Source organism: Lycorma delicatula, chromosome 1, assembly GCF_047948215.1.
Source record: "Lycorma delicatula isolate Av1 chromosome 1, ASM4794821v1, whole genome shotgun sequence".
NCBI lineage: Eukaryota > Metazoa > Arthropoda > Insecta > Hemiptera > Fulgoridae > Lycorma > Lycorma delicatula.
The window spans coordinates 149743329-149757529 of record NC_134455.1 but is presented as its reverse complement, the minus strand read 5'-3'; the positions used below and the strand labels follow the sequence as shown (position 1 = coordinate 149757529).

At 31.3% G+C, this 14201-nt stretch overlaps 1 protein-coding gene across 1 annotated transcript in view; it reads right to left on the bottom strand.

Annotated features, from left to right (window-relative positions):
• Positions 1–3837: 3837 nt before the first annotated feature.
• LOC142317687 (uncharacterized) overlaps positions 3838–14201 on the bottom strand; it is a 38073-nt gene continuing 27709 nt past the window's right edge. The window contains exons 2-4 of the mRNA XM_075354237.1: positions 13194–13281; positions 6216–6398; positions 3838–3843 (exon numbers count right to left, since the gene is read on the bottom strand). Of these exons, the coding sequence (XP_075210352.1) occupies positions 3838–3843; positions 6216–6398; positions 13194–13281 (277 nt within the window). The remainder of the gene's footprint in view (positions 3844–6215; positions 6399–13193; positions 13282–14201) is intronic.

Sequence of the window (14201 nt, the reverse complement as noted above, 5' to 3'; positions counted from 1 at the left end):
AATGTTTTGGCAGCAGAGTGTATGCTTCCAAGGAAATTGAAGCACCATTTTGAAGCTAATCACCACAGCATGGTTGGCAAACCTCATGATTTTTTTGCCAGGACGTTAAAAGAACTGAAACAAGAAAAAAATACATTTTTAAAGACTGCATTAATACCAAACAACGCTTTGCTAGTATCTTTCAAGGTGGCTTACAGAATCGCGAAATGCAAGAAGCCTCATACCATTGCAGAAGAACTTATTCTACCAGCTGCTGTAGATATGGTGAATATCATGATTGGTGAGTTTGCCAGAAAGCTGCTTTTAAAAGTGCCTTTATCCAATAACACAGTTGGAGAATACAACGTATATAGAAGGATATCAATGATCAATTAATTGAAAAAATTAAAGGAGTGTAATTTGGATTGTAGCTAGTTGAGACTACGGATAACAATAAAGATGCTAATTTGATATTCTATGTACAGTTTATAGATGGTAATAATATTAAAGAAGAGCTTCTGTTTTGTAAAAATATTATTGCAGGAGCGAATGATCAGGACCTGTTCGAGGCTCTTGATACATTCATATCTGAAAATAATTTGAATTGGCCTAAGTGCATAGGTATCTGTGCTGATGGAGATCGCTCCATGTCTGGCTGATATGGAGGATTACAGGCACTTATTCGAAGCAAATCACCAAATGCACTGTAGACCCATTGCATTATTCATAGAAAAGCGCTTGCGTCAAAGCATCTGAGTCCTGCAGATGTCAGAATGTGTGTGTGGTAAATTTTATAAAATCTTGTCCATTGAAAGCAAGGTTTTTTAAAAAGCTGTCAGAGGATATGGAAGCCAAACAGTCGTCTTTGTTGTACTATAGCAGTGTACGATGGCTCTCTTGTGGTAATGTTTTATCATGTACCTTTGAATTTGCTGCAAGTAATTTTTATTTTTCTTAAAGAAGTATACAAAAAAGCAGAAGATTTTGCTAATGCTGATTTTTTAATATAACTGGCATATTTATGCAACATTTTTGAAAAGCTGAATACCCTTAATCTTTCTCTGCAGGGAAAAAATGTGCACCTTTTGAAGTCAACGGAAAAAATATCAGCTTTTATAAAAAAACTCAACCTATGGAAAAGAAAATTGAATGAAGATGTAGGCAAAGATTGTTTTTTTAATATTGCAAAATTTTTGATGTCAGATGAATTTAATCTTCCTCACGATATAAAAACCATGTTTGAAGGGCACTTATCACAGCTAATTATCTGGTTTCAAAAATACTTTCAAAATGAAAATCTTGATACATTTGCATGGATTCAAGATCCATTTAACACTAGTGCTCTATCTGAATTTACATCTTATCGAGTTATCTTGCGACAACAGTTTGAAAGCAAAATTTGGCAGCATGGAATTAACAGAATTTTGGATTTCAATAAAAGATGAATATCCCCTTCTCAGTGATAAGGCTCAGCAGATTTTAATTTCATTTTTGACGTTGTATTTGTGTGAAGCTGAGTTTTCAGCGGTCGCTGTAATAAAAAGCAAGTATAGAGCAAAAATTAACATCAAAAAGGAAATGAAGGTAGCCATGTCCAGTTTAATTCCATGATTTGAGAAAATGACTCGGAAAAGTTTGGGAACCACTGTGCTACAACATAGCTTCTGCAAATGTTCGTGGATGTTCAAATCATCCAGAAAGTTTTTGTTGTATCTGTGTTAAATTTACACCTAAATCTCAAAGAAACACTATTTCTGTATTGATAAAAACAGTTTTTATCTTTAACACATCAAATCTAAAAACAGATTTTATTTTGATTGTACACTCGGGGATCAAGAAAAAATCTGTGTGCCTCATGTAATTTTGCATAAGGCTCAGTAACTAAGTGAATGGTTGAAGGGGAAACAATGAGCCATGACATTTGCTGTACTAATGGTTTGGTGTGAACCTAAGGACCACTTCACCGACTGGTACTTTTGTATGACAAATATGTTTGGATTTTCATTCAAAAATAGAAAGTTCATAAAATATGCAGATGTATCCTCAGCTCTACAGCCAGTACACATAGAGAGGAGTTACCTGTACCTGTACCACCATCTAATCCAACATTACTAGAAGAAAATTCTGAAAATGAAGCAGATGATGTTGAAGAATCTCTGAATCTGATGAGAAATCTCCTCATTTAATTCAACAACATGAACTTAAGTACTTGGTTCGCAATTTAAAGTTATCAAACAGCAAGGTAAACTTCTGGAGTATAGACCGCAAAAGTGGAAAAAACAAAAGTTACTATGTTTAGAACATGAAATAAAACACTTTCAACCTATTTTATAATAAAAAATTCATTGTACATTTGTATTGAGGTCAATGGCCTGATGAAAGAACTTGGAATTCAGAATATTCCTGAAGAATGGCGTCTTTTTATTAACTCTTCTAAAGTTAGCATGAAAGTAGTTTTATTACATAATGTTAACAAGCAGCCATCCATTCCATTAGGTCATACAGTTGAAATGAAAGAAACATATGATGGCATAAATATTAGCAGCAATAAAATAGAAACAACATGTGTGGCAAGTTTGCAGTGATCTGAAAGTTGTTGCGTTACTTCTTGGTTTACAAGGTGGGTTTACGAAATGTTATTTACTTTGTCTTTGGGATATTTTTTTGTGATACAAAAAGTCATTACAAAGTAAAGAACTGGCCATTGCAGCAGAACTTAGTGGTTGGTGAAAAAAATGTAAACCATTAATCATTAATTGAGAATGGTAAAATCATACTACTGCCACTTCACATACAATTTGGACTCATGAAAAATTATGTAAAGGCATTAGACAAAGATTGACCAGGAATTAATCATTTAAAAGTAAGTTTTCCTATATTGAGTGGTAAGCTGAAGGAGGGTATATTTATCAGTTCGCTAATGAAGAAACTCCTTAAGGACGATAAACTTAGCGAATGTGAACTACCTACATGAAAGTCCTTCAAAGACATTTTTGGTGGTTTTTTAGGCAACAGAAAAGATGAAAACTATGTTTTTTGGTTATTAAGCTGTTAGAGAACTACATATATTTACATTGTAGGATGTCATTAAAAATTCATATCCTCCATTTCTACCTAGATGTTTTTCTGAAAATTTGGGCTCTGTCAGCAGTGAGCAAGGAAAGCATTACCATCAGGATATGATGACCATCATGGAGCATCAGTACCCAGGAAGATGGGATCCTGGAATGATGGGTGACTATTGCTGGTTTTTGTTTAGAGAAACTGATTAAACATCGTACTAGGAAAAGATATCATCAACATTTAAAAAAAATTTAAGATAAGACAATTCCAATAATTTAAACTTTTAAAAACTGCTTTTTAGAGGTATTTTCTAATGATTCAGAATTTTAGAAACTGTTACTTTAAAATTATATTAATGTATTTCAATTTACCTGTATTTGGATAAATAAGAATTTGGTTGATTTAAACAAATTTTAAATGAATACACATAAATAATATTTTTTTTAAAATATTTCACAGTGATTATTCATTTATTGATGAATAAACTGTATGTCTAAATCATATGTATCTAAAAAACATGATGTGTTACACAAATTCTGATAACAGTTTTCAATTCAGTACTCCAAAATTAATTAAAATCAGCATGTACACGAAAATAAATATTTTTGTTGACTAGTGTGATCTGATATGTTACATTAAAATATCCTAAAGAAATTTAATACTGAAGCTGGAAGTTATGGAAACAGACATTTTATTTGATTTTTAAATATATTAAAATTCAAATCTTAATTAATTTTTATTCTATAACAATTGGAGGAATATATTTTTCTAACTCTATTTTGTGAGAAAACAATTTTATGTCTAATAACAACCAAAAATTAAATAAATCATAACAACCAAAAATTAAATAAATCATAAAAGTTTAAAAAAAAATTTAGATAAATTAATCTTATGTCTTTTAGAAAGAAGAATGTAAAGTAACAACAGCATGAAAATTTTGTTATGTAAAATATTTGAAAGTGTTTATTTTTTCTTAAAAATATTAAAATTAATAAATATTATGAGAATATTAATTATAAATTCAACAAAAAATAAAAAAATATCTTTTAAATACGGTCATTTTTATTCAATTAATCAACATCCTTATTGATAGTATTTTCTATTTTTCATGCACCTATGATGTACTATGCAAGGTACATCTTCACCAATGCTTCACTGAATACTATTATATCTGAGAAAAGTTAATTTTTTTTTTAAATGCATTTTATTTTTAATAGCTTTTTTATGTATATATGAGTAGATTTAAATGAAATAAAAATATTTATTTGTAGTCACGCTATTACTTATAAATATAAAAAAAAGTTTCTTTTACTGTTTATCCTTGACCATTCCTGAGATGTGTGATTATTGAAACCCAACCACCAAATAACGCTGGCCTTTGTGACACGAGTGGTAGCGTCTTGGCCTTTCATCCGAAGATCCTAGGTTTGAATCCTGGTCAGGCATGGCATTTTCACACATGCTACAAATCATTCATCTCATGCTCTGAAGAATACCTAATGGTGGTTCTGGAGGTTAAAAAAAAACCACCAAAGAACACTGATACCCACGATCTAGTACTCAAATTCGTATAAAAGAAACTGTCTTTGCTAAGATTTGAACCTTAGAACTCTTGATTTTGAAATCAGCTGATTTGTTTATTTCTTGCTGGAATATTTTCTAGCAAATTTTTCTGTTTAAATTAGTAAAAAATTATACAGTGAAGAAAATGTTAGCCTAAAAAGAAAACCGGTGTTTAAAATTGCCATGATTTTTTTTATACAAAAAAATGAAAGCAATTTAAATGCAGTATCTAAATTTTGTTCAATACCACCAGTTCTAAGTAATGACATTTTTGTTAAAAAGTAGTAACAATAAAAAAGTAATGAATCAACAGGTAGTATGAGGAAACTATAAACTAATAATTTATTACTTTCTCTAATTCTATCACTGACAGCCAATTAGCTTTTGATTACTCTAGAAGTTGAACTATGCCCAATGTTTTTGTTGTTCCAATAATATTATATTTTTATTTAGGGTTGTCTGAATGGTTTAAATATTTCATGATTGTATTTGAAAAAAAAATTAAAAAGCTTGATTTTTAATAACTTAAAACAGCTTTTTATGATTAATCCTCCACTTAAGCTTGAAGCTTGGTGCCATGGAATATGAAGTAGAGATTTTATAGCATATAAAAAATGCCATTCATGGCTGACCGGTATTGAAACCTGGTACTTTAAGATGAATGACAGAGATGCTATCATTTCACCACAGAGATTTAGTCAAATCAATCAAATTTGTTACCATTTATATCAGTTTTTGGAGTTAGTAATAGGATTCTGTAAACATTTAATGTTGTTTCAAATCATTTAGTTTCAATTCAGAATAGAAAAAAACTTTTCCAATATAGTTTCTTCAATCCTTTCCATCTGGTGTAATGGCAGACAGAAGCCTAATTATTAATTTTTTTTACCAAATATTTTATTTTTATTAACTTCATTATCGGTTATTTTATTAAAACATTTTTATCTTAAATTCCTGAGTAACTGCAACTAAGAAAAACATTTGTCTGGCAAAATTCTGCAGTGTGTATATTATTTTGTAAATAATATTAGCATAATGAGTTAGAGAACTCATTTTCTCTCATTGCAGAGGCAAAGAGAGAAATGTATATACATATACATGTATATGATGAGCATGTGGTGTGTCTATGATAAGAATCCAGTAAAGGATCATTTTATCCTTCTAATACCATGTGGTGCGTCTATGATAAGAATCCAGTAAAGGATCATATTTTATCCTTCCAATACCTTATCTTGTTAATAAAGTTTCACTTTTATCTTTAATTTATAAAGATGGATGAGACATTAAAGAGCAACCACAATATGAACTTCACTTTTTATATATTTTAAAAATATACTTTTTATAATAAGTTTAAATCCAACATTAATATGTTTTAAATATGGTAGATTCTTATTACGGGCCTGAGTACAGAACTAACTGCTAATTGTTACCATGGCATGTTATAACAGGATGTCAGCCTTTCTCCTGGGAGGGTCTAGGTTTGCATCCTGGTCAGACAAGGTATTTTCCATAAATTACAAAATTTCTCTCCTATATTCCTACAAACAAGTTTTGATATTATGTGGTGAAATAAAAAAAAAAAAATTAATGTAAGAAATAATCATACTTACTTTGTTTAATTGCACTTTGAAACGTGCACACCATGCAGATTGCATTGTCCTTTTAATTTGTTGTTCCTTGGATATTTGATCATTTAGGTTTGTCAGTATTAAATTTAGTTCTTTAAAGTCTTTATCAATTTGCTTCAGTTTCAGTGATATATTTTCTTCAAGGTCTGTTTCGAGATCATCTGACTTTTAGTTGAAAAAAAAAGTGATTTACTATAAATCCTACAAATTCTAATGAAAAAAGAAGAATATAACATATATTAAGAAGTAAGACAAAACATGGCAATACTTTCAAAATATTCTAAAACCAACATACAACTGGTTGTTAGTTTCTATTTTGTTGGCTCAGTGTTTCAATGCAACTGCAGAATAGATTAAAAAATAAGTTATGCAGTTTTGAAAGAATCTTTTTTAAAAATAAACCTGAAAAGAGGCATCATAATTGATGCCTCTTTTCAAATACTTTTCAACTTTCTGGTTGTTTCAAAACAACCAGAAAAAAATACATATAAAGGGAAGACACATTTTTGTAATGGTTTCTTTCTAATGTTAATTAAATTACAATTATATTTAACACATTATATTATATATCAAATTAAAACTTGCGAGGTAATATAGATTTAAAAACATTTCAAATTACAACACTCAATCACAAATTAATAATTAAAGTTTTTCAATATCAGTTAAATGTAATAATTTTTGTTTAAGAAATTCTGGTAAATTAACAATATTTTACAACTATTTCTATTGAGTTAGTTACATTTTAATTAATATTACTGATAAAAAAAAGATTTTTATCACAAATCAATTGAAAGTGCCTTCTATAAGTGTTATTCTTTCACTGTATACATTTTTAACAGGTTTTCCTTAACTTTAGTTGTAAAATTCCAGACTATACATTATAATGAAAACTAATCTATAAAGAATTTAAGCTTTCTAATTTAAAAAAAAATTATTGATTGTTTTTTTAGTTATAGGAGAGATTAAGTGAGATGCAAAAAGTTACAGAACAGTAAATAATATTTATCAGAAAGCCGTTTATGGATGTTGAACAAGAGAAAATCTAATATTTTCTATGCCACTCTTCAAAAAGCTTTGTTTTCTTTTTGTCCCATTTACATATTAACCAGACTTTTACATATTAAAGAGACTTCAATGATATTTTGATCAATGATAATTGATCAAAAGTGTGAATAAAGAAAGGCCTTGAGGCATAGTTTATGATAGAGGTTTCAAACATTTTCGGAGTTGCGGCGTCCTTTTTCAATTAAAATTTTTCCATGGCGCCCTACCCTAAGTAAAAGTATGACTACCTGTAAGTAAGAGATAAAAATAAATAAAACTCTTGCATCTTCATTATTTTTTTTACTTTATTAACATTAAATTAATAATTATAAATGTCTTGGTTCAATTAATTCTGAAGCTTTTACAATATTTCACGGCACCCCAGAAAAGAGGCTGTGGTCCCTGGGCCTCTGTGGCGCATAGTTTGGGAATCACTGCTTTATGATATAAATTGTCGCCTGTCTGAGGATGAAGTGATGTCTCTAGAGAGCAGAAGACCAACCAGGATGAGGTGATATGCAATTGTAGGTTTTGTTTAAAACAGGAGGCTGTGATGCCACACGGTATCATGTGTATCTTTGACGGTATCATGGTGTCTTTGGGCTAGGATCTAGTCTCTTCAGCAAATTTGTTTCTGAAGGTAGATTCTTTGTGGATTTTTCTTCTTCAAGAAATACTCTGAGGCGCTTTAAATGTTGTAGATTTGGAAATAGGCTTCTTCACTCTGCACACATTATGGTGAAGAAGATTGCAAGCATCAGTAGTGCCCTAAAAAGGCAGAGAACCCTACTTATTCAAGTGTACAAGACTGCAGAAAGATTGCAGGCAGCACTCCGTACATAGTAAGACTTATGGATAATATTTATGACCCGTTGAGATGTATTTCAATTCATTGGATGTTTAGTTTTGGTTAATTAAATGCTCAGGGTGCTGGCTTCTGTGGTGTGAGTGGTAGCATTTCGGCCTTTCATCTGGAGGTCCTGGGTTTGAATCCCGGGTCAGGCATGGGATTTTCACATGCCTGACCCGGCATATGAAAATTGTCATTTCATCCCATCCTTTGAAAGTAATAACTAATAGTGGTCCCAGAGACTAAAAAAAAATATGCTCAATATGCCTATATTGCCCAGGTTGAATTAGGTGAAGTTGTTGAGAGAATGAGTCTCAAAATTGTTCTTCTACAGTAACCATATGTGGTTAAGGGTGTGATCTGTCAGGTTTTAGTGGTTGGAAAAAAAATTTATACTGGATTTAACAGTATGTCCATGATTCTGTGTGGGTAGTTAACAGATTGTGTCTTCTTACGGCAAGTTTTTATACTCACCACGTTGTTGTTAAGCTTGTTTTGTCACTGGCATGATTTCTTTGTCATTGTTGATACTTTCAATATAGGTATTCCACTAAGGAACATTTGGAAAGATGAGATAGAATTCTTGGTCTTGTTGGTAACTAACCTGTTGTATTAGGTCTGATAAGAATGCCAAATAACTTATTTGTCACAATGGGGTTGCAGATTAATAATGGTGGTGAATTAGTAGAAGGTTTCATTGCACATGGTTAATATTCCTGGTGAATTAACTACATATGCTGGAATGGTAGATGGCATGATGTATGAGGAAAGATAGATATTACTACTGGAAGGAATATTCCTGGTAGGATTTATTTCTAGTCTATGGTTAATGATTGCTCTAGTGATCATCAACTAATTGTTTTTGAACTGAATAAAGGGTTTCATGATGTCTATAGGTGCTATGTTTCTGTTCAACAGAGGCACTTCATGTACAGGAAAGCGGACTGGTCTAAATTTGCTAATATTCTTTCTGCTAGATTCCAAGTCTTAGATCGAAGTCTGGATGATACGCAATTGCAGACCTGGCAGAAAACTTTTTCTCTGGCCTTCATTGATGTCAGTGAGAATTTATTCCCCATACTGTGAGTCAAGAGAATAGCTGCTTGGTGGAATAGGGAGATGTTTCCTTTAAAGCAAACTGTGAACCATCTCAGCCGAGCGCTCAAAGTGAGGGCAACCCTTATCAGCAAGCGGTAATAATTGCTGATTGCTGATTACTGTAGACAGAGGTACGAATATTTTCATAAAGTTAGGATGTTTAAAAGAGATTCTTGGCCTTACTTTGTTAGGCAGTAAGGAAGTAAAGATTGTGGGGTGTTGTATAGAGTCCTTCGAGATAAGCATAAGAAAAACATTCTTTTGTCAGCTCTCTCAACTCAGGAAGGTGTAGATTCTGATAAAGGTGAAATTTTGAATGATCTCTTTTTTTTCTGGGCAAAAAACATTTTCGTATTATCATCGCCCAGAAAACAAAAATATTAAATTTAAAAATAAAATATAAAATCTAATAAGACAACAGAACAAAATTAAAGCAAAATAGAAAACTTAAAGTAGAAATTTAAAAACAAAATTAAAACTTAAACTAAAATACTAAAAACAAAGAGAAAATAAAAAGTTAAATATACAAATATACAACTTAAATATAAAAAGTATCAGTATGTAAAATACTGATACTTTGAAGAAATAAAAATACCTGGTCCAAAACGTCCTTATGATCTCTTGCTGGAAGATGTTGAAACCAATGAAAAATCATATCTTCTGCAAGTTCAAGAGAAACATGCTAATTTCCGTTCTGACATATCATTAGAAACTGCAGGGACTACGGTATGTCAGGTGATTTGTAGTTCTGCAGGAACATAAACCCAAATTTTGATGGAATCACGGTAGAGCTCCTTGTCCATTCTATTAGAATCTGTGTTTTTACTATGATCAGGATCTTTAATAGGATGCTCTTTGTTCGTTATTTCTGTTCGTTGGAAAAAAAATATTCTTAAACTTTTATTTAAAGGTGGTGACAAAGAACCCACCACGAGCTCTTTTTAAACACCTCTTACACTCTTGCCAGTAATTGGAAAATTTTTTCAAAAAGATTTTGAACCTTTGTTTTAATGATAGGTTGAATTCCAGCAAATTGTTGATAGATGATCAGTATGGTTTTTGCCCAGGCAAGGGCACAGAGGATGCTATTCTCAAGGTTACGGTCATTATCTCCTGTATTGAGGCTCAAGGAGATACAAGGAGTGAGATCGAGTTCAGGGCAGCCCAGGCTTGTAATATTTTGCAGATGTGGGTCAACAACATACGGTGCTGTTCAGTCCAGAAAAAACCAAAATGATGTTGCTTAAAGGTCGACTAGCTGATATACGACAAGCTCGTGTATCGATGGCAAGCCATCCAATTAAGTACATCCCATTATTTCAGAAGTATCTAGTTTTATCCTTGATGAGAATCTTTGTTTCAAGGAGCACTTTCAATATGTTGCCAAGAAGGCATGTGATGCTTTCTTTGGTGGTCACAGAGTGGTTCATTCTGATTGGGGTTTAAATTTCAGAACTATGCCCATATTTCTTTACAAAGGTGTCAGTGAGGCTATAATTCTGCATGCTACACCTGTGTGGGCTAATGAAATTAGGTATAAAATTTATAGGAATATTTTCTTGAGAGACCAGTCTCCTACTACTATCATGCTAGGAGGCTATAGAACTGTCCCTCCTTGGGCAGTCCTTGTTATTGCGGGTAATAAGCCAATTGATATTCTTGCCATTGAGCATAAATTACAACTTGATGAGATGACAAAAAGGTAGGCCAACTCAGCTCTAAGCACATGTGGGAAGTAGAGGACCAAGATTCCCATTCGTGGCAGATAAGATGGAATGTATCTTCTGATGGCTGTTACACACTTGGCATCTTCCCAAATGTGAAAAGTTTACAAGTTGCTAGGTGGGTTTCCCCCAACTGGTGTATTACTCTCTTTCTGGACATTGTGCTTTTAGGTATAAGTTTTTTAGGTTTGGTTTGATTGGCTTAGCTCTACACCTGGAAAGTAGAGTTGATAACCTGTCCTGCATGTTTGCTCAAACTATGAAGCTGAATATAGTAGAATAGTTAAGAGAACTTGCAAGAATTTATTTTCATCTAGATTTCATATTAAAGTCAATTGGATAACCCAAAGAGTATGGAATATAGATTGACCCGGCAAAGGATGGCTAAAGGAGTTTGATAATAGTCAAGAGTAACTACCTGGGTATCTTAGGGGCCTGCTTGGATGCTTATTTTACCAAGATAGTTGTTTGGGCATTGAGCTCCAGTTAATTTAGATATTTGTTTTCAGAACAGAAATATATATAATTGTGTTTGGAAAATTATGATGGAGCTGTGATATGGTGGGTGAAGTCATTGACCTCGCTCCCAAAAGCAGACCAGATCAGAGTTAAGTTAATGTTTGTATCTTTGTTAAGATTTCTTAATTATCTTTGACAAATAGAGAACTAGATCTGGGTATTTTTAGGACAGAATTGTCATTGATGGAATCAACACTTATTTAAGATGTACAAGGATAGAAATTTAGATATTTGTAGTAGACTCAAATGAATTTATACATTTGATAATGTAGTCTAGTTTGAAATTTAGTTATAAAAAATGATTATTTGTACCCTTCGATGTTAGAGTTAGGTGTGAGATCGTGCTTCCGCAGAACAGTTAATTACCTAGTTCAGAGAGCTACAGATTAAGAACAGATGAGTGATAATTTAGAAGAAGCCTGTAATGAAGGTGATAGTAAAGTTGAGTTATCACGCTGATGGAAATGTCTGCCAAGGCATTTGCATCGGTGGCATCCTGACGAAGGCAAAACAGATGACTATGATGACTGCGATATGTAATCAGGTTTTGAGGGTCTATAAGATGACCTCCAATAAATCCTCCTAGCCCTGATGGGCTAGGAATGAAGGAAAGATAGTGTAGCGATCAAGATTGTCACAAGGTGGATAAACAGAATATCCATTCAAGTAAATGCTATATTATATTATTAAATATAGTAGTCTATACTTTAAATTAGTATATTTGTTACTAATATACAATATTAAATATTAGTATAATTACTATTCATGTATTTACTAATGTTCCATTTATATTAATGTTTAAAATAATCAATAATAAAAAATCCCCTATTTTCAATTATTTATCTATTAACAAAAGCAGTTGTTATAAACATTTTTCTCAGTTTATACCTGAGGAATCTCTATAGAATTTATTAACATGCGACAGTTTCTTTCTCTTAAATTAATTATATTCATTATGCAGCCACTTCCAATACAGAGTTTCCCATACTGGGAAAATTCTTATTCATATCCATAATAATTATATCAATACAAATTTCAAATACCTTTTGATACATTACTCAAACCAGACCATACACACATACTACATGTTTTTTACTATATCTTTAAGGTTAATCACTTCTTTTCCTAATAACACAATTTAACTCACACATATGGCATAAAATAATATTGTGGACCTTGTACTACAGAAGATGTAAGTAAGTAAACATAACTATAAATCAGTAGCTATACAATACACAGCAATTTCTGCTACTCAATAGTAATCTAGTGGACTCTATTGTTAAAATAAATTTAATGAATAGAAAATGCTTGTAAAAGTGTTTCTTGAATTTTACTTTGAATGCTTATTGTTGGAGGATAATAATATTATTATTAATTTATTTAGTGCAGCAGTGGTAAATAGAATTGTGATTCTATCTATGAATGGGTTGTGTGTACAATCATTGATTAGATTATTCCTTATTTTATTCATTTCGGAACTGGATTTAAGTTAGTCAAATTGTATTGCTAAGCAAGATTTGAATCTACATAGTACTGGTGAAAATCAAATTCAGTGATGCTAGTTATCAAATCACCTGCATTATTTAATATAATATATTTCTAGATTAAAAAAAAAAAAAAAAAATGGCTGAAAAAATATGTATGATGTGGCAAGTGTGTGATAAGTATAAATTCGTGCTTAAAACTGTAAAATCAAAATAGGTTTTTTAAGCAAAATTAGCTTACCATATATTTCTCATTATTTTTACTGTTTTGCTCATCGTTTGAAGGATTTTCTGAACTGATCTGAGTATTTGTTGCAGTTTTCATTTCCCTGTAATCAGCAAAACATTAATTTAGAGAGAAGAGTTTATTTATCTTCTGAAAAGTACTGAAAGCACACACTATTAGATGATGTAATAAACTTTTGAAAATCACCATCTTTGCTTAACTGAATTGCATACAAAATATTTGTGGGAAGAGGTGAACATTTTTCAGAACTTGAAACTATTCATAAAAGTGTTATGTTTTACAAAACGTTATTTTTTTTGACCAACTTCAAGTATTATTGTACTGCAAATATCAAACTGGCTTTTAAAATATGTGCTAATTTTCAAATTATGGCAGATCCATAACTATGATGTGAAAAGAATTTTCTGCATACATTTTGTTTACTTTAACCATTACCTACTCAAAAAAAAATTCTAGATCTGTAGTGATTTAATTATAAAAACTGACTTATAACCTTTAAAAAAATTATTACATTTCAACTGCCTGGACCATTCATCTTTCAGAAACTCTTTATGATATCACTAGGTGGGTTTTATCATTAAAATAACTAGTAAGGTTAAATATTTAGGCTTAATTGTGTAAGAGGACATCTTATTGAGGGCACATAATCTAGAGAAATATATAATATTTATTTAATACTTTCTAGGTTTGAGTATGGTGTTATCTGTAGGGGAAGATCATTCTTTTTCATATTAAATCCTTCATCAGTTTATAGAAATTCTTGATTCATTTTATTCATGAACTCAGAGTAAGGGTAATTTATGTTAAAAAAACCTTACATTAACTCTAATGTACTAACTTAATTTTACTTGGCTAGTGGAAACAAAGGGGTGGTTTATAAATATCCTGAGTTAAATATAATAACTATAGGTGCTGATAACACAAACAAAATAATCAAACAGCACCTATTTTCAGAAATCTTTTGTATTTTTAAAAAGTAGTTTATGAACAAATGCTACACTG